At 27.5% G+C, this 27,254-nt stretch overlaps 4 protein-coding genes across 4 annotated transcripts; all 4 read right to left on the reverse strand.

Annotated features, from left to right (window-relative positions):
* Nucleotides 1-231: 231 nt before the first annotated feature.
* On the reverse strand, nt 232-5,015 carry Bma-pcp-1 (Serine carboxypeptidase S28 family protein; the record flags this gene model as incomplete). Its single annotated transcript, XM_001892836.2, has 11 exons — nt 232-315; nt 671-817; nt 1,158-1,332; nt 1,443-1,660; nt 1,858-2,040; nt 2,388-2,566; nt 3,162-3,319; nt 3,796-3,995; nt 4,255-4,356; nt 4,495-4,588; nt 4,798-5,015. 11 exons carry the CDS (start codon nt 5,013-5,015, stop codon nt 232-234), a joined length of 1,758 nt encoding a protein of 585 aa, XP_001892871.2.
* Nucleotides 5,016-6,994: 1,979 nt separating this feature from the next.
* Nucleotides 6,995-12,652, reverse strand: Bma-pcp-5 (Serine protease Z688.6 precursor, putative; the record flags this gene model as incomplete). Its single annotated transcript, XM_001892835.2, has 12 exons — nt 6,995-7,135; nt 7,382-7,466; nt 7,769-7,892; nt 8,141-8,225; nt 8,490-8,675; nt 9,120-9,298; nt 9,539-9,702; nt 9,931-10,034; nt 10,724-10,906; nt 11,585-11,678; nt 11,891-11,982; nt 12,545-12,652. 12 exons carry the CDS (start codon nt 12,650-12,652, stop codon nt 6,995-6,997), a joined length of 1,545 nt encoding a protein of 514 aa, XP_001892870.2.
* An 828-nt stretch (nt 12,653-13,480) lies between these two features.
* Nucleotides 13,481-17,907, reverse strand: Bm10783 (Uncharacterized protein; the record flags this gene model as incomplete). Its single annotated transcript, XM_001892833.2, has 9 exons — nt 13,481-13,576; nt 14,215-14,434; nt 14,804-14,994; nt 15,705-15,828; nt 16,204-16,409; nt 16,704-16,823; nt 16,981-17,087; nt 17,365-17,588; nt 17,894-17,907. The coding sequence occupies 9 exons, from the start codon at nt 17,905-17,907 to the stop codon at nt 13,481-13,483; spliced, it is 1,302 nt and encodes a 433-aa protein (XP_001892868.2).
* A 2,102-nt stretch (nt 17,908-20,009) lies between these two features.
* On the reverse strand, nt 20,010-27,100 carry Bma-mtm-6 (Myotubularin-related family protein; the record flags this gene model as incomplete). Its single annotated transcript, XM_043077314.1, has 15 exons — nt 20,010-20,234; nt 20,731-20,858; nt 21,008-21,128; nt 21,318-21,497; nt 21,801-21,884; nt 21,954-22,115; nt 22,442-22,534; nt 22,966-23,195; nt 23,566-23,698; nt 24,003-24,123; nt 24,425-24,567; nt 24,950-25,125; nt 25,334-25,496; nt 25,982-26,098; nt 26,948-27,100. The coding sequence occupies 15 exons, from the start codon at nt 27,098-27,100 to the stop codon at nt 20,010-20,012; spliced, it is 2,229 nt and encodes a 742-aa protein (XP_042933248.1).
* Nucleotides 27,101-27,254: the final 154 nt, after the last annotated feature.

Genomic DNA, 27,254 nt, shown 5'->3' on the forward strand with positions numbered 1-27,254 from the left:
TGCAGCAAAACACTGCCATAGTAAGGCACAAAAAGGTTTGAAAGGGGTGCTCAATTCATCTCTTTTGAAAAATAATTAATATTGATATTGCATAATTTAAATAAATAACAGATACGATCTTTGTTGACAACTAAAATTTGAAATTAAGAAGAAATACAAGAAAATCTTGGCACTAAAATTTAAATAAGCATAAAAAAGTACTTTTGATATTAATAATAAAAGAGATTTTTTTCAAGAAATAAGATAACTAGTGAAGATAGCAGATATTGTCGCCATTAAGGTAAATAAGGCAGAACTTATTATTTTCCAGCTTTTCTAAAAAAATTCGCAACATTAGTTGAGAAAAATCATTAATATCTTAGTTTAAAGTCGCTTCTACAACTAGGCACGAAATGTGATTTTTATAGGAAAAAATCACTCAATAAAATATTTTTAACATACCAAATTAGAAAAAGGTCTCACAACCTATGAGCCATCGTATTTGTACTTTTTATTTTAATACGACATTTTTTTAAAAAAATTTTTTCGAACCAAATTTTAATTTCTGAGTGAAAACATTCAAGAGAAGTCCTAAAAAACAGATTAGAGGGGGGAGGGGTGGGAAAGGAGAGCTAAATTAAGCTAAACTACTATATGCAAATTAATGAGTGAATATAGGGTAGGAATATACCTTTGGTTCCATATATCCCCACGGATAGCCGTGTTTGATAAATTGACAGTTGTCTGGCGCATGCCAACCAGTATTATCTGGTAATGGATTTGATGTTGGTAATTCTGTACAGTTCTTATAAACCCAGCATTTTATTATATTTGTAACCTGCAATTCATTTGACCTTTGCTCGAATTTTCTTCGGACTCTTTTCGAGTATTTATAAAACAATAAATTTTCAATATAATATTTCATCCACCACAACAATTCGTTAATTCTCATATTTGGATCAATTATAAAAAATATTGAACAATTTTTATTAGAAGAAAGGGATGGAACAATAAAATATTTTATTAGACTCTTTTGGAATATTATTGTTATTAATTCTTATTACTATTATTATTATTATTATTATTATTATTATTATTATTATTATTATTAATTGTTACTATAGTAATAATAATAATTATTGTTGTTATTACTGTTATAATGGAAAAAAAAAAAAAACCTGGAATCGTTCATATGTCACAGATGGTGGATCACACGTGTTAGGTGTACGTAAATCAAGATGGTGTGCTGCATCTGACATATAAAAAATATAAACACCATTTCTCATAGCATTCGTAATACCAGGTGAATTTTCATAAACACCGCTAGCAGACCATGGATCTAAGTTACCGTTTCTGAATAATAAAATTTAATGATGAATATTACTTAAAATTACATGCAATATACAAACAATATTGTGCATTAATTTATTTATAAAGATAGAGAATATGCACAATAAACTTACGAAAATATAGTATTACTCGTAGCATTATATATCATTCCATAACGTATCATTGTATCATGAAGTTTATAGAAATTACTGCTATAACCAATATCTTTGAATAATTCCGTACAATATTTAATACTGATATTAATTAAACCATCAGGATTATCACAAGTGTTCAAAAAAAAATCATTTTCTCCACTTCGATCACAATTTTGCATTGTCATCGATGTACAGCACTGAAAAAATGAATAAGATAAATTACATGGAGAATATTTCAGTTTACTTTATTTAATTTTAATTATTTACTCTTTGATCTCAATATAAAACTTTTACTGTTTGTCAAATAAAGATGTACATGTGAAGATTTCAAATTATAAATGTATATATAGTGTCTCAGAGAAGTTATCAAGCTTACTGCTATTGTCAAACTTACCTGCCAGTTCCAAGCGATAACTTCATCATTATTTTGAAAAGGTGATAATATTGTACAATTGCTTGTAAAACAGTGATCAGTAAGCTGTCCTGTATAGTTGTAGTAAACATTGATGACGTTGTATAACTGTTCTGCTAATTCTTCATCATTTATTCCAGCTTTCGTAGCATATTGGCAAGCATACTAAAAGGAAAGTAAAGACTTCAAAACAAAGAAAAAGATTTCCAATTATTGCGAATTGATAATTTGTGTTGAAATAAAACAATAAATTTCAAATTAAAGATAGCATTAGCATCCAGAAATTATTTCATGCTAGGATAAATAAAATAAATTACTGCAATAATATAGAATAATAAATTACTAAAATAAATCAATTGAAGTAATTTGAAATTTTTTTTCAGATTAAATTTAAACTAATAAGTATTTATTATACATATAAATGTCATCATGTATAAGCTGAGCTAGTTAAACGATGTAACATTTAGTCAGATGATATTAATTTAGTGGATCAAAGCAATTTACTATTGTACCTTAACCGGGAATCCAGGTAAAGGTGTAAGGAAATTAGTCGGATACGGATAGTCGATCACAGCCATGTAAAAAACAGCGGAATAAATGTAAGAATAGAGACTTGTGAAATCATCAGAGTTTTTCATTTCAAAGCCTGGTTTTGAGCGGAATATTTGATTCAATTTCATTCGACCTTCTTCTATAACAAAAAGACATCTTGGAATAATAATCCATTTTTTTATTGTACTGAAGAGGTCAATGGCATAAAATATGTAAGCTTCAGGTGATAGTAGACATGATTTCAAAAAAAAAAAATTTCATTTATGAATTAATATTTATTGCATACAAAATTTTTTACTATGAAATTTTTGTTTATTGAATGATATAAAATGATGGATTGTTTGGTACATTATAAATATCATAAATAAGCTTTCACTAGAATAGTTAAATTAATCGCAACAGGAATTTCTATTAATTTGAATGAGATCAATTCCAACATTTCCCGAGTATCGTATGATTATTTTGAGTTGTTTTTTTGGACAAATTTCCAATTTATATTAGAATCTAATTTATGTTTTTATTTTCATTATTTCTACATGAGAACTTTTTTTCACGATTCTTAATGAATTATTTGTAAATTTTTATAAAAAACCGCACAATAAATGACAAATACATTCAAAGAGCACTATATAAGAATGGAAAATACTATATAAGACATAAAGAACATCGTCTGTCTTCGACAAATGTTTATATACAGATTGCATTTGTTAATTAATTAAAAACAATTAAGTGACCTGTTTTTGATAGTTTCTGAATTGCAACGAATCCTTCTGAAAATACCTTCCAGTCACATCCGTTAGTTACATAATTAGTTGTTGTTACATTACTCACACTCTCTGGATTTATCCCTGTTCCATAAAAATTTCTTAGTGGTGCTGATGATGCCCAGGCTCTAAAATATTTCCAAACTTCTTATCGAAGCAGGACCATTGTTAGAATTTAATTTTATCAGCTTTTTAAAATTTTTATAAGGTACTAAATGTCTTCAGAAAGATTATGGTAATAAATACGTAAAGTTTCATCGGCATTAGAGAAAATTATCAAATTTCTGAATTGCAACGAATCCTTCTAAAATTATCTTCTGGTTACATTCTTTAGTTACATAATTAGTTATTACATTATTCACACAATCTAAATTTATCCCTGTCTCATAAAATCTGCGTTTTCTTTTTTAAAACTCTTTTTTGCTAATAAACAAGAGAAAATATTAATAAGTCTCTTAGAATTTATCCCATTAAATATCGTTGACTATTCTATCTAATTCGACTTTTTTTTTTTTTAAATTTGAATTTTTGTAACAAACCAAAATAAAGGATGAAAGGAATGACGGAAGATATGATGATTAATTAAAAAAAAAAGTTGTAATACCCATCCACAATATGTGGATATTTCATGCGGAGCCATGCGGCAAGCATCCCACCATATGAACCACCAAATACGATAACCGGTATTTCGGTACCCGGAGGGCAAAAGCCAAGTTCCTCTTGATCAGTTTTTAAAAACGTAATCAATTGTGCAAAATCAGCCAATACTTGGATATCATTCAAATATCCCAGTCGTAAAACATCCTGAAATTTGTAGTAATCAATTACAAAAGTTAATAATTTGTGATATATATTATTTCGATTTTGTTTTTTGCAGTACTGTACTTTGGAAAAACGAAATCACGTAATTTCGGATACCGTATTCAGAATAATGTGACATATTGTAATTATTATAATCAAATGTCCACAAGGCATCTAAACTACAAATAACTTCGTAAAGTGAGAGATTATTACAAAATTATTAAAATATAATTATTAACATCATACATGTACATTACAGTACCATATAACTTCGCTTTCCATAAGGTTTCGAATTACCGTAGTATCGATGTTCTGCGAATACGATAGCAGCATGAAATCTTGGCGCTAAATCCCATATAATACCCTGTGAATTTTAATCAGTTGTAAATTTAAGCATTGATGATAAATTCCTTGATACATTCAAGAGCGTAGACATAAAATATTAACTAACTAACTAATTAATTAATTAATTAGTACAGGCTTTAAAAAAAGACTAAGTTACAGTATTTTGCGCAAATGCTTCAATATCTCCCTCATTGCCAGCGTAGAAAAATAGCGGTCCATCACATAGAAAATACGAATAATTTGCTAGATACCTAAAAAAATCAAGGAATTTGCGGTTTTTTTTTCAAAAACAGCAATGAATAATTGTAAGAAATCAAAACTTCCTGAATAACTAATTACAAATTCTGATTATAAACAACTTACAACATGTTCTTTGTTACACTTTCTTAATTTTTAAAGGTCGAAACTTCAAACTTTTCACTTCTCAGTTTTAGTATACATGAACAAAAATACTGCCTACTTAAGACTAAAAAATTCATTGTTTCGATAAGTGAAATGATCAATTGGCATTGACTGATACCACTTAACATTCCACTCATAATTCATTGATTCCATTATAGCATTTAGTTTTGTTGTCATCCACAAATTATCCGATGAATTTCGAGTGATAATTGGAGAAATTGAATTCATAGTTGGAGGAAACATACCAATTTTTCTAACATTATCACTAGTAACCATTCTTCCTGCTAATAATATTTCCAGTAATACTAGCAACATGGTTAGATAATGTTGAAAAAATAACTATTTCCCTGAAAAATTAATTGATATCAAAATTTTCAACGTTGATAAATATCGGATGAATAATTTTTCAACATTTTTATATACAAATGCAAAATTCAGCCTTTACCTCTCATTTATCAGTAAATAAAATTAAGAAAAACTTATAGTTTTATTAATATAATCCTAAAACAAAATATTATCCGTGTATAACCAAAATTTTTGAATACATGTCTTTATAGGGATAATTTAATTTTAGCGAATTAAGTATGCCTCAAAATAGATATGCATCAAGTATGACTCAATTAATTTCACCTTAAAAATTTGATTAATTATGTTAATTAGCCATAAAATTTCGATACAATTCATTCTTACCACGATTTATTAATCCTAAAATTATCCTAAAATTACCTTGTTTTATATTATTAAAAAAATTTTTTTTAACTAAAAAAAAGTTAAAAAAATTTTCAGTCAATGATAAGGTAGAAAACGTACATTAAAATTTTTATATGTTTGCTTATGTGCAATGAATTGCGGAGCATATAAATTATATAATGCTTTGAAATAGCAGAAGAAAAAAGATTATAATGATAAAGCAAAAGCAATCTTTATTAGTTTATGAAGCTAAAGAATGCTTTATTGATAATAATTACTTCTTCACTATTGAAAAAATTTGGCAAACAAACACGAAATTATTTGACATTAGTTTTGTTTTTTGAACAAAAAAAATGATTTCAATAAAACAATTGTTTAATGCTAGGGATAAAAAAGCCATGAAAATAATAACAAAAAAAAAAAAAAAAAAATCAATTTGTAATAAACTCATCGCTATGACAAAGAAAAAAATATAAGGAAAGAAGTAAAACATAAAATAAACAATTTAAATAAAAATCAGGAAATAAAGAAATTTTCCTTGATTCTATCTGACTATTATTAACTATTTCTGCTGCAATAGCTCAGATTAAAGGCACGCATAAATGGCATTTAAAAAAATGTGCTTAAAATTTGTTTTAAAATTTTTTAAGCGTTGTTTTCAAGTGAAGGCTTTGACAATTTTTTTTTTTAACAAAGTAATTTTGCTCTGAAACTTTTTCTTCCGTCTCTTGAATGCACAAATAAAAATAATTCCAAATATTTTATTTATTAAAATTTTATCAAATATATTAATTTCCACTTCTATCACTTTTTAAAAATTTTATAGCAATTCTGAAATTATATTCATATGTTCTTTTCGTTTCCCATTTGAAAATAATGCAGAAAGCATTCAATGTTATAATTCCAATTGTAATGCACATAAAATGCTACATCATATCAAACTAATAATTAGATATAATATTAATTATGATGCAATACTACTATTAAGTAAGCAATTGAATATTTAATGTAATTCCAATTCTGATTACAGTACCAGAAATACCATATAAAATTAAATGAAAATTCAGGTAACGATTGAATTAAATGGTCTTTTACTTCTGATTTTATCATTCATAAGAATTTGGACATATATTTTTGTATGAAGTGGAAATCTATTATTACTTTTAACTTACCATTAAACCGCTTATTTTTTGCAAAAAACTATCGATAATACTATCGAAAACTATCGATAAAAATTAATGAAACCGGAAAAAATTCCGAGTACAGAAGAAAACAAATTGTAAAAGAACAGGTACAGAGCACCAAGTATATATGCATTTTTCTGCAGAATTTTTCTTTTTCGAATAAATTTTTTTAAATTCAATTAGAAAATTTGTTCCTGGCCTTTATTAAATTGCTAGAAAATTTATCTGCCATAAAGACGGAAACTTTTTATTTTCGAGCATTGAACTATTTCAATTCAGATAATTAAATTTGTCTTTTCGCTATTTATCATTGCTAATGCTTGCCAATAAGATAAAAGAAAACTCTTTTATTTCGAAAAAACAAGTAATTTAAATAGAAATTTAATAATTTTTTTTCTGTTGTTTCAATTTTGCTTCTTTCAACCAATATTTGATATAAAATTTTTCCAAACGTCTTGCATCTTTCACCGAATTCGTATCCAATTGATGTTTGCCGCGAAGATCGTAATGATGTGCGCCATCCTTAAAATATATATTTTTTCTCTTCCTTGTCATATTAAGTTGAATTATATAATTGTTTATTTGTTTACTTATTCCTTTTTATTATCTAACATCTTCAATAGCATTGCTATATTTACCTTTGTAAATTAAATGTTTCGTTGACTTTTCTTTTGTAAATTAAAAAAAAATAATTTCCCAATGTATAAAACAGATGCCCATTACAGAAATAAATAATTAATTAGGTGAAATAATATAAAGGAAATTGACCTTAATGATAATGCTAATCAATGATCCCATCACTCGTGATTTCAATGACCAACCACCAGCAGACCATGGATCCAAATAACCGTTACTACAATTTTTTTTTGCAGCTCATTACAAAATTTGCAATTAACAAAATGGATAAAAAATAAAAATGGATAAAGTGATTATAATGCTTAAAAAGCTACTCATGAATTCTCACCTTGATTTTATTTATCTTGTTAAGAAAAAGCAACAGATTGAATTAATCAAGAAGTTTTCATCAATTTTAAAAATTTTATTTTAAATCAAAAATTTTTAACTACTGTCATTTAGAATAAGCATCAAATTCCTGAAGAAAAAAACTGAAAATTTCAGATTAATTGTAACATCATTATAAAAGTAATAAGTAACCTGAATACAATATTCGTGGCGGTTGGATATCGATTACCATAATTTAAAATACTCCAATGTGGCCGCATTAAAGCTTTTGTATATCCAAGTTTTCCAAATGTATTGATGCAGTATAATTCTTGACCTAAATTCCTTGAAATTTGATTGGTAAACAAAATCATTACGTATATTGTTTTTCAGATCATTAATTATTGCAATTTTCTGAAAAAACTGAAGTTTTTATTAGTTTTACATAAATTGGAGAGCACTAAAAATTGAAAATTAATGCTGTGCGGAAATTAATAATTTAATTTCTGATTTATAAATTAAACTAATCGTGGAAGTAGATATTTAAAGAATTCTGAATTAAATCAAGAATCAAAATGTATCTACCTTTAAGACTAAATGGGCAATTCTTAATAAAGAAATCATTAGGTGGACCACTGGAACATTGCTGCATTACCATTTCAGTACAAGACTTAAATTATTTTAGTTAATTAACTGGTATTATAATTTTAAGTGCTTAAAATAATGCCAATTAACTGTTCATAATCTGTGTTTATATTACTGTGTGAAGCATTGTTATGTGTAACACAATTTTTTCATCGTTTTTTTATCTATTTTGAATTTTGCATTTTTTCTTCACTTTTCTTCCTACCAAATTTTTTTCTCTTTTAAATTCTCTCTATCCAAATTTCAATTAAAACTTTTAAGAATAAAAATGTAATAATTTTTCTCATACCTGCCATGGCCAACCAAATGGATCACCAAGTGCTCCATATGCGGAATCATTGCACACATCTGGTTTAATGCAAAATGTTTTTTTTTGACCTGTATAATTATAATAGAGATTCATTATTCCATACATACTTTGTGCCAACTCTTCATCATTTTTTGATTTATTGCTGTTGAAAAATTGACATGCAACCTACAAATATCACAGTAAAGTTGCATGTAATGTTTGAGACACTTGGGAATTTTTTATGAAAAATAATTGTATACAGCGTAAAATGAAAAGAAAATTGGAGAGGATTAACAATAAGGATCTACTTTGAGCAAAAAAAAAAGACGATTTAAGTATTATATATGTATCGGTTGATTGGATAATTATAAAGTTATAATTTTTAATGATTTTTGAAAAAATATTATTCATTCAATAATAACGATTTGCATCTTGCAGAAGAATAATAATTTTCAGCTATTACTAATTGTCAGTACTTAAATTTGAATCTTTTGCTACCAAACCACATTAATTTTAATAAAAAACAGATTGCAAATTGAAGCCCTCTAAATATTTTAAAAGGGCATATAATAAGTTAGCATAAAATACACAGTCTTGTCTGTAAATGCAAAAGCCGAAACAAAAACTAACTTTAACAGGCCATCCTGGAAGTTCAGCTAGATAGTTAGTTGGATATGGATAGTTAACCATCGCCATGGATTCAAATATATCTTCGAGATATTCTTTAAGCATTATCCAATCAGTGCTTATTTTCAAGTGTGACTTTTTGTCCAAATGAAACAAGCCATTTAGATAAGCTCGACCAGTTGCTAAAGAAACAACAAATGAATGAATTAGCAAAAAAAAAAAAAAAAAAAAAAGCTTCAATATCAGGTCATGTAGCAATTAATAAAAATTAATTCTTAAAAGAAATTAATATTTGGGAGAAAAATAACGAGCATGATTTAAGAAATATCCAGATAAGCATGAATTGTAAGCATATATTATGATAAATATGGATGTAGGAATAATTTAAGTTGATATCGACTACTGAAACAAATTAGACTGACTAGTCAAGGACAAATTTTTAAGTGCAATCCATCCATCAAGGATATTTTTCTCTATACAACCGGAACTAAGGAAAGATCGCTTAACAATACGATTGTACGCATCTTGCGGCACAGAGCTTGACATATCAATAAACCAGAAAACCGGAGCACTTGATGCTATAGACCTGGAAAGTATTACTGTTTTTCTGCTTTTCGATTTTTCGACTATTGAGTAAAACATTGCCTTCCTTACAAGAAAAAAATAATAATATTACTAACTGAAATCTCAAAATTTGTAAAAAAAAAAAAAAAAAAAAAAAAAAAACTTGCAGAACAAGAATCTAGAAAGAGGAAAGTCACAAGAAATTTAAGAAATAGTTGAATAAATTAAAAAAAAAATGATAATAAAAGACCCTTCTACTAAATGTGGATATTTGATACGCATCCATGCAGCAAGCATACCACCATACGACCCACCAAATGCTATGACAGATGAATTTTGAGCAACCAAAAGACGCTGAATTAATTGCAATAATTATTGTAAATTCAGCAAACAAATTGAATTTAAGAATGTAAATAAAGGAAAAATGCAATTGTACAATATTTTAAACTTTAAGCTTCTAGAAATTATTTAAAATATATAACTTACACAAATTTCACAACTAATATCAATGTGCAAAAAAACATTTATTGTATATACATATTACCCACCCACGTGTAATTGTTGCCCACACACATCACTTGCCCACGTACATTTGTTGCTCACATACACTACTGGCTCACTTAATTCGTTTGTGCATTGTCTACGTATATTTGTCCCACATTTAAGTTTATTCATATTTACTAACTGCTCACATTGCCCACATTTATTACTTGCCCACATTTATTACTTGCTTACATTTATTTCTTACCCATACATCAGTTGGTTGCCCATTACATAATTCATTATGTTTGACAACAAAATTGATTAGTGTAGCAAAATTTGTGAAAACCAAAGCACTAAATGTGTCAAAAATTATTAGAGATGATTAGGAATGAAAGCAATTAAACTATATTTTATCGTTGCTTCAGATTTATCTGTTATCACTTAGGTGAGTGCTCCATTTCATTATTCAAAGGCAATTACAATAAATGCCTGTCTCCTTTAATAAAACCAATTTCAAAATCTTTATTAATATAAGCGAAATCACTTTATTTCAACTATACCTTATTTTTAAGATGGTATATGAGAAGGGCGAAATCACCTAATGCTTGTTCAGATGATAAATAACCAAGATTCCGGATTGTTGCATAACTTTCGTTGCCGAACGGTTGTGATTTCCCATAAAATCGATGTTCGGCGAATATAATGGCTGCATTAAATTCCGGTGCTAAATCCCACATCAAACCCTAAAAATACTGAAAGTAGGAATTAATCAAAGTTTGTATTACATTATTGCCTTTTTTTGTTTGTCAATTTTGCTTTGTTCAATAAATTAATAAAATAAATTTATAAAAAAAAAGGAGAAGATAATCTTGCAGAAGTTTCTGACAAACAAGTTAATCGCTTAACATTTTATAAAAAAAATTGAACAATAAATTAGAAATCAAACTTTGATCCGATCAATAAATGCTGAGACAATTAAAATATTTGTTGAAAGAATTAATATGTATGAAACGAAATGAACAGTGAATGAAGGAGCTGCTTGCAGCACTGAATTTTTTTTTTTTAATAAGTGATTGAATTGATACAGATATGATAAAATTTGAAAATGGAATGAAAAGAAAAAACAAGTAAATGGTCAAAAAAGAAATAATTAATGAGTAGAAATACTGGAAAAATGAAATTTCAATAAGTAGTAAAATTAAAAAAATGGAAGCTTAACAGCTGGACACTTAGTCTAAATATTGGAATAACAGATAGATGAAATATTAAACTTTATTAATCACTTAATTTCACAGGAGGAACCAAATGAATTAAAATCATTCGATACAATTACTACCAATAATCAATTAATCGATTTAGAAATATTAACCTAGAGTGGCTCGAAATAAATTTCATAGTTTACTTGAAAATTTCAAACTTACTGTATTTTGCGCAAACAGTTCGACGTTTCCTTCATTGCCAGTATAGAAAAAAATTGGTCCATTAGAAACAAAGTGTTCTGTGCTTATTAAATAACTAAAAATTCAGAATTGCAATCAATATAGAATGATGAGAACAATGATATTAAAATTTGATTTAAAATTCTTCCTAAAATTTACCTAATTTAACATAACTTTTCTAAATTCCGGCAAGTAAAAAAAAAACTTTTATCTTCGGTTTTGATCCTATAAATTAGAAAAAATTCTGTTAAATTTAGGAAAAAAAAAATAATGAAAAGTAAAAGAGACCGCAAACGGAAAACTCGATTATCATGAAATGAAAAATGATCAATAGGAACATTTTCCAACCATTCTTCTGACCATTGACAATTTTTATTTTCCTGAAAAAATCTAATCAATTATTTAAAAGCAAAAGAAAAAAACTTTTGAAATATTTTATATATATATATATATATATGAAAAAAATCGATGTTCCTATATTTTTATTTTTTCAATTTGGAAAAGAAAATATTTTACACAGTTAATAGAACCTATATTCTAAATAAATGGAAAAAATCAAAAAAAGAGTTTAGAATTTTTTTAAACTAATGAATAAAAATTATTTGAACAATAAAGATGAGAGAGGAGTTTTTAACAGAAAATATCAAAACTTCTTAATTTTTTCCTTCAAAAAAGAAAAAAAGTTAAAAAGATGAGAAAAGTTTAAATTTTAGAATTTGATTCGTTTCAGGTGATATGATTATGATTTGATAAGATAAATTGATTTATATCACTAAAATATATTTCATTTATTTATTTAATCAAAAAAATCAACCAGAAACTTCCGTCAATTTTTGAATGAAGAAAGGAAAGTAATTTTTCATTTTTCTTCACTTTTGTCATAGATAACATAAAAGCAAAAAAAAAAAAAAAGAAAATAAACTAAATAAATAAATTTTGTACCTTTGTTTGTTTTGGTAATTTAATATGAGTTACTGGATCGTGGAGCAGTAATGCATTTCCATTTCCAATAAATAATAATATTGCAATAATTTTCAGTTTAGTAAACATAGAAAAATATCAGCAGCAATAATTATTCGAAAATACAAATGGAATATACCTCAAAATAAAAGATTCTATTAAAAGGATGGAAGAAGTGATTTAAAAAAATGAAAGGAAAAAGAGATAACAATTTAAAACAGAAATTAGTCAAAATTTAAAAGTTTTATTTAGTTGTTTAAAATTTTCGAAATCAATGATAATTGAGAGAAGAAATGCGTAAAGCGGAGAGAAATAATATAAGAGAAAAACAGATGGATATGTCGCTGTATAAAAGGTCATCGGATAAAATTCGGACAAGGTGTGTTTCGATTGCTGGAAGTAGTAACCGAGAGCAGAAGCAAACTAGCGCATAGTTTTTGAGCAAATGTAATCTGAAGGAGTGAGCAACAGCTGATTAGCAAAGAGAGTTACAAAGGTCAAAGTTCAATATAACAGTAATACTCTACGAAACAGCTGCACTTGTTTTCAGCTTAAAAATTCATTTGAAATTGAATTTCTAAAATGTTTAAAAATGATGTGTGAATTGTTTCAAATATTGGTGTTGACAATAATTTATTTATTTATAGCAATTGATGTTATAGAGTGAAGATTCCATATTAATGACCTGATTTTCAAAAAGCATAATTGCTGCATATTTAAAATTTAGGAAATAAATTAAAATTTTATCAACTGAATTTGATTTTTTCAAAATTTCTCAGCTAATATAAAGATAATAGCAATAATTTGGAAAATCTAAATCATCCTTAATGAAATGTACAACAAAATTTTATCAATAATTTATTTGAGAAATTAGTTAGTGATATGATATGCAGAGACTGATAAGAAATAATGAAGAATTTATGCTGCCGAGGGAGAATAATTTCGAAGGTATATTTTGATAGTCTTTAAACGACCACGAATAGTAATGTCTTCACTGCAACATGATAAAATCACCTGAAATTGCAATTATATGAAAGCCCTATAGATAATAATGATAATAATGATAATGCTTATGCACAACAAATTTATTTTAATCAAATAAATCAAAATGTTGGGATAAAATTTGCAATGTTTTCAGCATATTTTATAGCGAAGGAATGAAATCTTCGAGTTCAAAATTTCATCATTTAAGTTTTTCAACAAAATATTTGATTTTCAAAAAACTTTAAAATCTTTAAAAAATTCGGTTTGTTCATACATAATTTTTCAGTTCAGGAATGTTAATTGCAACTGATAATAATGTCTTGCAGATTCCCATTAAATCTTAGATAAAAAATGTTTTATAGGAAGAAAATGTTCAACAGATTTGGTAGGAAATTTTTAATATTTTGATCTTTTTTGACAAAAATTTAGATGGTCAAAAATTTTTTAACTTTTAAAAATTTGAAAAAAAAATTTTGAAAAAAAAATTTGAAAAAAAACTGAAAAAAATTTTTAATTAAATTTTAAACCGGATAATATGACATAAATATAATCAATTAATCATTGATTTATGTTACTGAAATGTACCATTCTTTTTTTTTTTTTTTTACTTATTTTTTTACATAACTAATTAATTGCTCACTATAAATTATTTAAATAGACTAACTAACATTACGAATTTCATTTGGAACTAATTCCGGTTCAATATACAATGGATTTTGTATACGATATCGACGACTTCGAATATTTTCCGCAGGTTCATCTTCAAACGGTAATGCACCGCCATGAAACATTGACCAAAGTATGATCCCGTAGGAATAAATCATTCCTGACGTATTATATGGCATCGGTGTAATGTCTGAATTTGGTAAACATTCGGGCGGTAACCATCTGAAAACAATTAGTCCTTTTCAATCTTTGCTTTAACAAAATTCTTTACAAATTTGCTGTAAATGCGATGATGTACACTTTGTTTGACTTGACTTAAACATTTCATTTTACATAAATGAGAAAATATCGATAAAATTTCTTTTACGATTTTTTTTTTAAAGAAAAAAGCATAATAATAATAGTAGTAGAGAAAACAAATAAAAATTTTTGAAAATTGAATTTCATTTTTCTGTTTCTTTTTTTCGGATTTACTGTTAAGCAAATGTTTATTGAACAGTGTATACATTGAAGTTTTCATTACCAAAAAGAAAAACAAAGCTCAAAAAAATGGAATATTCATCTAATATTAAATTTCAACTTTAAATTAACCTGCACTGATCAATATCGTTAACATCAACGTACGTTGGATATAATTCACCTGGGGTTAATCCATAAATTGCAATTTTAACATTGTAATTATAAGTAAGTAAACAAACATCAATTGATAAACGACAATGTATAAAACCATATTTTTCAAGATTTCGAAGGCCATCTACTATTTGCATAGCAAATTTACATTGCTAAAAAAGTAAGCGATAAAAAATTTGAAAACAATTTACTATTTACGTAAAAAATTTGTATCGCTGAAACAATAAATGATAAAATTTTGTCAGCTATTTGTTACTTGCACAGTAAATTTATATAAATAAAAAAGTTAAAACTCCTAATTATAGTTTAATAACGTTTGTAGTTAATTAATTTTATGCTAATATTGTTTTATGTCCTGTAGTCATAAAAAGTTTTGTAAAGAGTCAATTAATTATGTGTGCATAGGAAAAATGAATAAAATAATTCAAATCATGTTGCATTGAAAATAAAATAAGTTACTTTCATATAAGTCAAAAATTTTTTCAGCATGCTAGATAATAACATTAACATTTGGTAGCATTACCGTCAAAACTGTATAAAATTTTAATTTAATTTATAAAATTCATTCAGTCTTTTTTACAACAACATCCGTAATAAACTAATTCAATTTCAGATAATATAATACTTAATTAAATCGTTTATTCTTAACAATTAGTAATTACGAATAAATAATAATGGAGTATTTATCATCATAATTTCATTTAATTTATAAATCATTTACGTATAAAAAATAAGCATGCGACAACTGTTTTCGTTCTGGCCATAGCCAAGTTTATGGCTTATTTTTTCTGTTAGTTTAAACAATTTAGCCTATGCAATCTTTCTGTTCTTTTTTTTCTATAAAAATTAACTCTTACATTACCTGATCTTGTGCTCTAGGACTTGTTCGAATAAAGTCAGCAAGCGAACCATAAGTAATATCTTCAAGAACTAATGACACACTTTCAGGCGAATACTGACATATGCCCCAGAGTCGCCAAATTCTTCTTAACATACAATAACTTATAACTAAACAATTCAGAGAAATTGCAGTCTTTCATAATTGGAACCATTCTTAATATAATGGCATAAAATTTGGACTTTAAATTTAAAAATATTGTTGAAATGGATTTTCAATATCCTTTTTTTAAAGTATTTTAGGATAACGTGTAAAGTGTGGTGAAAAAAAAAAAAAAAAAAAACGTTTAAAATAAGCTATTTGAAATTTTTTGCATGTTTCATTTTATTTATTTTATCTGAATAAAAAAAGCAATGAACTAAAGTTTTTTGGAAAATTAATTCATAAAACTATCATTATACAAAAATTTAAATAAAAAAATGGTATTATTAAAATGAAAAATAATAAATCGTTAATGGCACACATTGATCCAAATCGTCGTCGTTTTCTTGCTTCAACAATCAAACATTTCAATTCATCAGTGCTACAATTGCTTACACTCATTTCGATCACCGGTATCCAATGTTTATGATCAATGTTTAATGTTTTTTGTAAAAATTTGCCCAATGGGAAAATTACATCATTAATTGGGTATGCATGATGAAGAATATTGGGCATCTTTTTGGTTAACTATAACAGTTGTGTTTAGGAAAAAAAAAATTAATCAACTTTTAAAATGTTTGACAATTAAACCTTTTTCACCCTTTTTTCGTATATATATTTTAATTTTACTTAGATTTTTCTTCATTATTTTTTACGTTGATATTTTTTAATCTAAAATGAACAATTCTTATTATAAAACTTTTTGACCATTTCATATCAATCAATCGTTAAGCATATAGTGAAATTAACTTCTTGCCAGGTTGTCATTGCTGTATTATATCCAAAGTTTGAGATGTAAAAAGTTTCTGAAAATTTTAAAACCTGTTCTGGAATAATATTCCACGGTCGTTCAATTGTTTTCAAAGATCGCATTTCGATATACTGATGTATTGTAGTGTTCTTATCACTCCAAATTTTAAAAGTTTTATCACGATATGCTACCTAAATACAATCACCTCGTGATCAATTACAAATTAAATTTGCTGTTTTTCCGAGCAAAACTTTATTAAATGTTAAAATTCAATCAAATACTTGAAAAACATATTCAAATTGGAAAATTCGGAAGAATATTAAAAAGCAAAAGGAATCATGAACTTACCCTAACTTTTTCAACAATTTCATTTGCTTCTAATACAACCAAGTACCAATTAGATTCCGGATTTATTTTTTCGTTTAATTTTGGACATGATATTAAAAGGCAATCACCTGTTATTAAATGTTATAGTGTAGGATAGAAATTTCAAAATAACTTATAAAGATAAGTTTGCAAGAAAATATGGTTTCGTATTGCTACTTCATCAATATCTTATTAATATCCAATATTAATATCTGGTTAATATTTTTTGATTTATTTTGAACAGAAAAAAAATTAATCCATTTATTATCCAATTAAATATCAATCTTGCACTTTTTTCCGTAGCTTAAAAATAATTTCATTAAAAAAAAAAAAAAAAAAAAAAAAACGAAGAAAAAAATATTTAACCTAATTCAACAAGTAAGCGTCGTTGCAAATTATTATCATCAAGCATACTACCAAAGAAGTACGGTATTGAATCTAAAATTTCTTCAATACGACGCATCCGTTGGTTAACACTAGTCGATGGTACTATACAGTTCATTAAATTACTCGCATGATTTTCATCATTATCAATGTCAGCTGTGCTTTCATTTGTCGATTTATCATTGTTCTTGGTATTATATGATTTACTGTAAAAAAATTACGGTGGATTATGTGATTGGTACTGTACGGGTACCGTATGGTGAAAAGAATTGTGGCCTATTGTTGCCGGTGGTACTGTATGATTTACTGTGGAAAAACTGCGCAAATTATTATTATTACAATATTTACATCAACATTATTACAAAAATAAAGGATGATTAAACTACTTTATTAGATCGAAATTATTATCACGCAATTATTAAAACAAAAAAAATTTAAAAATCAGAAATTTTTAAAGAAATTCTGAATCAAAAATAAGAAAGAGATATAGAACAGGTAAAAATTAACGAACATTACATCTTCCATCGCATATGAAACTTTTCGACTTTTTGTTCAAAAATTTTATAATAGCAAGCACATATGCAACCGGACGTCCACCTTTATTCATTAAAATTGCAATTGATAACATAAGTAGTTGTTTTAAATTAGTTTTTGAATATTGCAAATGGGTATTTTCAAATTTATTATTTATTGAAATAAAGCTGGGTGGGGTATGAAATATTTTATTGCTAGAAATTAATAAAAACATACAGATTTACAACATTTTTGAATATTTAATGGTTTAAGCTTATTGTTTAACATGCTTAAGTTCCAAATGTACAAATTTGAATATCGAAGTCACAAGTATTTTAATTCCACCATAATATAATGTCTATGACAATTCAAATTATTTTGCAAATTATATTGATTTATCATTGGTAATATTTTGTCATTTATTTCATAGATGAATTTTCAAATTCATTTTTACATCCTAGTATGATTGTTTCGATCAAACATTCTTAGATTATGCCAATTCCTTTGAATATCATCGAATATCTAAAAGAATGCTACTATCTTAGTTAGAACCTAATTAATCTATTCCAAACCTCATTTCGATCTCATTTGAAAAAGACCATAAACCAGGACACGTAATGACATCTCTCACAATCACTTACTCCACTTACCAACTCAGTGTGCACGCTATCTTAACGTGATCATTTGTAAAACACATGTAAAAACATAATGCTTTTTTAAAAAAAAAGAAAAAAAAAACAACTAAAACATTGACAAAAGCATGAAAATCCTTAAATCACTAACAATAAACATTTAACTGAAACAGAAAAAGAATTTAACAAAAATAAATAATCTATTAAGCAATCAGATATGCATGCATAAAGAGATAGGAGTACAAATACATTCAATCAACACTGTTAAATTTTATTTACTGAACTGTTCATTGAAAATTTGCCCTTATCTTACTTTGTTTTCAATGAAATGAAAACAACGATTAATAAGAGAAATACAAACTTGCTAACACTGATAACTGTTAAGGTATCAAATAATACAAAAATGTAGAACACCTTACTTATCGTTATTACGACACTACATAAAGATTTATAGCAGTGATTAAATTAAAAAACAAGGACCAAATGTCAAATCAATAATACATCTGCCCTTTTCAGCTGTAAATAATCAAAATAAAAGTTGAAGTAAAACCAAAAGTGCAGACAATAAATGTTACAAATCAGTGGTTGCTTCTGTTTTTTAGTTTTCATATTTTAAAGTTAAAATTGCTTAGATTTTACCTTTTCTAAACATGTTTAATTATTGATATTTAAAGGCAAGCTAAGCCCTTAATTGAAAATTAAAAATTTTTGCATCTGCCCAAACCTAACAATCTAAAGAAAAATTAACGAAGTATATATGGGAAGTATATTAGTAAGAAGCAGAAGTGAAATATATAACGAATAAATCTGTGAAGTCCCAAAGTATCATAATTTCATAAATGTTCACATTTCCAGTCAACATTTGATAATTTTAAATACATGATCACATTCATCATGTGAATCTGTTGCACCTAGCCGCGTAGAAAAAATCAGTCAAAAAAAAAGAATTAACAAGGATCAATGAAATACAACGCAGAAACACTAACACAGGATGATAAGATTACAACACAACCAAAGGAGCTATGAGAAGACAAAATATCACTTATCGTTGAGTTATAGAAAATACGAAAATCATGAAAACAATACCAATAAATAGTTAATGTTTTAAATATTTGATCATATGTAAAATTCGAAATTTGAATGCGAAGGAAGAAGAACATCTAGGTGCATCTTAGAAATAAATCCGACAAATGATACGGTTTACTAGATTAGTTAAAAAGATTCAAACAATTAATAATTAAACAGTATTACTACTAATAATGTGGGATTGGTTGAAAAGATAAAATGGATTCTTTTAGCAGTTTTCAAAATAAATTATTCATGTCAATTTCACTACTCAATTACTCAACCAAGTTTATCTCAAATAAATTTAAAACTATAACAAAAGTTACGAAGAACAAAAGAAAAAGAATGAATTTATTCTACCAAAAAAACAATTTTCGAAAAATTAATCAAAACTATATTAACAGCAACTTATTATTATTATGAATTGTTTTGCTGAACCAATTCCGAACATGCAATGCAAACACGCTCAACACCATCTGATGTAAGCATCATGCAACGACGACAATGAATTTTACCGCACCTATAACAGTGTAGACGACGCTCACCACGCGTGACAAATTCCGCACTGCAATCAATATTTGAGCATTCATCTGCCGAACGAATTGATTGCCAGCGTAAAGCAGGCAATGGACTATTATTGTCCTGAAATATCAGTTTCAGAGAAGCAACCATAAATTCTCACCACACAAATGATAACAGTAGAAGCAGCGATGTATTCTAGTAAATGGATGAAGACCAAAAACCTGCGATCGAATAACATCAACAAATCATTTCATTCCTTAAGGAATGACTTATCTCATTATGATCACCTAATGATTACCTAAAATATTTTTTTAGATATTAAAATCGCCTACTAAAGTGAATATAAATAGTTTCAGGAGAAAAGATAAATCAAATAAAACGCATAATTTGATATAACAGTGTATAATATTAAATACCATTTTGTTTTGCAAATAACTGATGACATTTTAGACCTATCCAAAATATACCCTTCATTACAATATTCAAGCAATAAGAAATTATAATTTGAGCTTAAGTGTATAACTTTGCCTGTATATTCTACCGATAAAAACACTACCTCCCTTTTGAAAAAGCCAAAAAGTTGCTACTATGAAAAACAAATAATACAAAAACGAACACTATATGGGAATAGTGCATCGTATATGCCACTTTCCTGGATATTTTGCCCTCCATCCCAGGAATTCTTCTTCCATTTTTCATCCATTGTGTAATTATGAGTTAATGAAGTGACGTCTGAAATCCGCTCTGCAAAAAACCCTCAAAGATAACCGCAAAAGCAAGCACCACAAGATAACACAAATAAGATACCAAATTTTTATTAACTTAAATTGTTTTTTATCAGCATATTAATCTGTTAAAAAGAAAGAAAATGAAAAACTTTTATTTTAAAGGACCTGGAATTTTAGAAGCTTCAGGTGTAATAGTGTTAGAAATAGAACTAGAATGGCCACTATCACTCATCACTTCACTTCCCGGTGTTTGTTTTCCCACTAAAAGTTTCAATTCTGCCAATCTCTGTAAAATATTCCTCATAAGAAAAAGTTAAAAATTTGGTTAGAAACCAAAAATGCTAGTGAAAGTACTTTCCATAATTCTTTCAAAATTAGCTGGAAAAACTTATCATCGACTGCTTCTTTAAGTTTGATCATTAATGATATCAATATTTGACCAAACAAATTCGTAAAAAAAAGGAAAAATATATACCGATTGAAGTGAAGCCAAATGTGCCTCCAAGATGCCAACATGTTCCATTGTTGATAGTGCTACATCATTTGTATTTTCCCGTGGCAAAAGTCCGGTATCGAAACGATTGTACATAGCTGTCCAGATAACTAACGCTGATGGATGTAAGTTTATTTTTCCCAAAAAACCATACTTATTCATCTGTAAAAAAAAAAGATCACACTGCGTGCAGTTTTCAACGTGAACTTTTCAGTCCTATCAATTGTACTAGTTGCACTTTCATCATATTATTCAGAAAAGGTAAAATTTTGTAAAATGCAATAATATACTTTATGAAAACCACTCTAAAACCCAATAAATTTTTGAAAAATTATCAGCTTTCATAAAAAGTCTCGCAAATTACCGTAGTTTTTTAGAAACTTTCATCATATACAATAATTAAAATTCCCATATTTTATTCAAGATATTTGAATGGAATAAAATCAGAAGCAGAAACAAACTAACTTCATATAACGGATTGATATAATCGTCATGACGGTCATCCAGAAATGCCCATAAAGACTGTGTTCTTTTTGCTAGATTGAGATCCTAAATTAACAGAGTAAAAACAAATTTCTAATAAAATATACTGGATCGCTTTTTGGTGTCTAAGCATACCTTTCGGTCTTTGTCACAATTCCCAAGAAATGTACCAAACTGACAAGAGTAGGCATGCTCGTGCATATGGATTAAATAACGTTCGTTGAATTCGAAAGCACATGGATACTGTCGCATGATTTGAAATGTCGCGTCCAGAAACTGAGTGAAAATAGGCGATACCTAAGCAATGTATGACAAGTAATAATGGCAGCCAAGAAATTCTCTTTCTGCATGTAATAACATATCTAGCAATTGTTTACAGCGAAAATATCATCTTTTCTTAAATTCCAAAAAATATGATATCCAAATAAATAAGATATCTGAGTTAAACGTCAAGTAGAATATAAGTGCTACTGAAATCTAAAACGTTTAATAGTTAAGATATTTCTATGTCTAAAACTATAGCAAATGTGAAATAACCAAAATATCCTACTAAAGATTTGTAAAATTTGTCACATTTACTGTCATAAGGACATTTCTTTTCTTGCAGTTCTGTCTTACATTACCTCTCGAGCTGCTTCGTCATTGAAAGCACCAATATGGCCACATCGATCGTCAAATTTATGACCAAAACCAAGCCAATCCTTCTCGATCAATATCTGCAACAGATACTTCCTGTTAAACGCACAGTAAGATCCAAAAGAACATCATTTTAGTTCTCCACTATTAAACTGCAATTACATCATAGCTTAAGCACTGTGAAATTTAAACGAACAATCAGATTGTAAGCACTGCAAAAAATACACCCTTAATCACTTTCGGCGGATTATAATATGTGACAGATTCCAAAATGTAATCATGCTACAACTAAAGCACCATAATTTTATAAAATCAGTTTGAATATTGAATAGATTTTCCTTACCGACCAGTGAATTTCACAATATTTGCAATTCGATTATAAGGTTTAATAAATTTAATCTGCGTTTAATTTGATTTAATTTAATCCCAATCAACCAAAATATTTTTATAAGAATACAGTAACGCATGACATTACATTTTGATTTTATAAAACAAGCTTATTGCGACACACCTGGAAACCTTTTATAGTCCGAAAAAACGGATCCAGTAAGATTTGGGCAATGCTGACCGATTGCGCCGTACGATCCCAACCATCAGAACAGTGTACAACGCATGAAATTCCACGTGCTATTGAAATGGCCAAAAAATTGCCACATTCCAACAGGGCAAGGACATGTTTTAACCAACTGGATGCTTCCAACTGTTTATAATAATCCGAAACCGTTTTTGATCGATGACACGCTGCAATAATCAAACATCGATCAGTTTAATATTGTTAACGAATCACTTCAGTGAACAACAATCAGATCATGCAATTAACATAATGTATATTAATAAATATACATTTGCTTATCTATTTATTATATCTTGTCTTATACTATCTCTCTTCCTCTTCCGCCTCCCCGTCTTCTTAACTAACTAGTCTGATAAGACTCTATTTCTGTTTCTTATCCCTTCTTCATTAAATCTATTTGTCGAAATCAATTTCATAGCTAACTGATCCATGTTCCCTATTTTTAAGGTTTTTATCAATAACCGATCAGACATCAACAATAGTTGTTTGAATCTTACATCTTCATGAAGGGAATTTTTAAATTCGACAAAAATTCACCTTCTAATAATTTGCTTAGACTCGATCTCATAATGTGTATATTGTCAATATCGAAGAAATGAAATCGTAAATTTGTATAATTCCGAACATTTTCAAATCCTTTACCTTGCATTTTATTAACCATAGCATTCATCTGAACAAAAAAAAATTCATTTTTTCAATAGCAAATATCCAAAAAAGCCTGTTAACTGGGAAAGAGAACTAATTTTGAAAAAGAGCAAAAAATGCGATTACCACACTATAAGGAAATCCTTTTAATGTCTTTTAATCTTAACATGTGCCTAAATACTTTAATCTTAAATTCTCTTATTCTTTCTTTCTCTATCGTAATGAACCGATAGTAAATACAAAAAAAAAAAAAAAAAAATGAAAAGAAAAAGAAAAAAGCGCCTATTAGTAAAGTACATGAAATTAAAGATAAAAGTAGAAAAACGCACCTTTGGTCGTGTATCAATTAAATAAAGCGTTGAACTGGAAGGATTCGTCTTTGCTATTGCATCCATCAGCATTTCGTCTTCAACGCAACGTGCGCTAAAACCCGTTAAGGGTTGAGCACATCTAAAAAAACAAATATGTTTGTAGCAAAATTCAAGCTATTGTTGCATGCCATATTTATTCCATTTTCCAAATGTATATTTTACAACTCGCATTTATCCTTTCCAATATTTTGTCCTATAAAAACAATTGCTTCAAGTACTAATTGAAACTAAGTAAATAGCCTCAAAAATTGGATGGCTTGATTTGAATTTTTTTTCTAATTGTAACAAGTAAGCCATAGAAAAAGAGAAATATCAATAGAAAAATAAATTTGTGAAGTGTTATGAAACAAGAAACTATGCAAAACGGAAAATGAACAAGCCTCGAGATGCTAGCTGCATTTGGCCGGTGAAAATATGTAAGAACAGGCAGGCGTGCACGGCTACGAAACTTGCATGATCCTATCAGGGTTTGAGTGGTTGTTGCGGATGGGACACACAAACATTCCGGATAAGTATCACAGTACTGAAAAAGCTTGTAACTACATGAATAACATAAAATACCATGCAATGCCATAGATTATCTGGAAGTATTTTCTGGAAAAAGTTCTCACAAAATACAGAAAAATAGAAGTGTTTAGTTAAATAATCCTAAAAATTTTTATTTTTTGAAAGTTAAAAGTATTAGTTGAAAATTTTAACTATTATTGTTCAATTTCAGGTTACTAATAATCTGGTATCCGAAAAATCTAAATAACTAGTCTCTTAGCTTACATTTTTTTCTGTTTCGAGCTAACATCATTTATTTGTGATGAAAAATGCATTACTTTCACCTGATTCAGTTTCCGTTATTAATTGTTTTAAATAATTTAAGAAAAAATATATAAATGACAAAAAATAATTAAAACCTTATATCCCGTATTAAAATCGGTAATTTTCCATTTTCGATCATCCGCTGTACCAATTCCCTGACGGGCAAATTCAACAGCCCAATCAAATCGATCCCAGCCGCGTTTTTCCGCATTCAAACGAATATCATCGTTTCGTTCTTTGTTTTCAAATGCAAATACATCCGTTATATTTACTAAAATCAATGCAAGAATTGGCTTTCGTTCACATACTTGTCAATACCTTTTAATGATGCTACTAATAGTACTACTAATGCGACAAAGTTCCTCCAGAAGATTGAGATCTGTATTAAATTTATCATTTACTCACCACTTCATCTATTACTACAATTTATTACATTCATAAAACATTATTTCACTTTAATTTCAATAAAACAAACAAACCAGGTTTGCCGCATTTGTTCAATGTTTCCACGAGATCTTGGCATTCTTTGTCACGTGTTATTAAAAAAGTTAAGGTTAGAAAATGTTTACATTTCACTGTTAGCGGTGTTCCTAATACTGAAAGCATTCCTTTCTCCACTGTTCCGATTAATCCGTTTGGAACCTGCAAAATAAGATTAAACTATCCTTTTTATTCCAATTTGTGACCCATTCAACATAATTTTAGCAAGCAAAAAAAGAATATTCATTCACTATCTGGTTGGTCTAGTCACTAGTCATAAGTGAGATTATCAATAATCAATCAAATCAGTCGCAATCTATATCAGTTATCTTTTCCACTCATTTGAAAAAAGTTTTGAAAGTTGTATTGATTTTTCTTTTTCATGTTCTCATACGTAATTCATGTCTGCTAAATTCTCGCTTATTTTAAGTGCTACTTTATTACATAATAATGACTAATGATACTTGAACAATGCTTAATTCCAACGCTAGTTACTTAGGATGCACTAAATACACTAAATAAAGTCCTTTAATAATTTGAAAAAAAAAATACTCCATAAAAGTAAATTAAGGAGTCTTCGAAAAATGAAAATAATCTAACTTCATAGAATTAAATCAAAAAAATTAAGAAATAAATATAAGACAAACCCATATTTCTTTCGCACTATCTTCAGCTTTAAAAATAACATGTGAAGTGGTTACATGTATCGAACCGACAATATTCGGCTCCGACCCTAATCGATCAATCAACTGTACTTTGTTTACCTGAAATTACCTTCATGAAAAACGTATTAAGCTTCGTTTTCAGCCCTTTCTATCTATATATTATAGGTTTTATCATTCCATCTTTACATTTCTCATCTAATGTTACGTGGCCAAACAAAGATTAATATTAAGAAAGGTTTTTTTAAATGTGGAAAAAAGATACATAATAAAATGAATGAATTAACTAGTTCAATGACTGAAATGCTTCTCGTTTTGTTTTGAATAATAATAAGACTTTGGTACTTGACAAAAAACTGTAAAAAACATATCTGGAATAATGGATGTTTTCTCTTTTTCCTCTTAAAAGCTTTTCAGATAGTGATTGCTCATTAAATTAAATTATACAAAACCAGCAGAAATACACTATAAGATGTAAGCTACCTGCATTCCACACTTCAAACAACATGTTTCACTCATTTTAAAACATGCACCTACATTTTCTAATCTTCATTTAATTCATATCTTTTTCCAAAAAAAATTTAAACAAAGGGAAAATTTTTGGAAACAAAAAATAAAGACACACATATAAATTAATAAAAAAATAATAAAATAAAAATGAGAAGGGAATGAGCATCAAAAATTGAACCCAAGTACGGTAACACATATCGATAATAAAATATTTAATTTTAGGATTTTCAAACGAGACTTAGTTCGGTAAAAAATTGTCTATGCTTCTTCTTTTTCCTAAAAAGTATCCAATTTAATTCGTTTTATAAAATAAAAAAAAAAAGAAAAACTTTGCTCATTATACATATATATTCTTCAACAAACTTTGCTCTATCCTCAGAGGAATAGCAAAAAAATCTTTGACAAATTAAACTTTCAGAAACATCTTATAAAACCGCACACCGTTTGTAACAATCCACAGTATAGTATCAAATCGTCATCACGTAACGACTCATGGCCCATTATCGTTTCATACAAACGTTTGAATCCATCAATCAATAGCAATCGAGCAATTTCAAATTCATCCGTTGGCGAAGATACCATCGGTAAGCTCATTTGCAATTTACCTGATATTATCAACTACTGGATGAATTTTTATACAAAAAAATTTGTCGAAAATTTACAATTATTTGTTGATAAATATAATATTTAGAAAAAAAAGGAAAGCAAAATTTCAGAAGTAAAGAACTGCTCTTGCTAAATAACTACT

The sequence above is a fragment of the Brugia malayi genome, assembly GCF_000002995.4.
Source record: "Brugia malayi strain FR3 genome assembly, contig: Bm_v4_Chr1_scaffold_001, whole genome shotgun sequence".
NCBI classification, from domain to species: domain Eukaryota; kingdom Metazoa; phylum Nematoda; class Chromadorea; order Rhabditida; family Onchocercidae; genus Brugia; species Brugia malayi.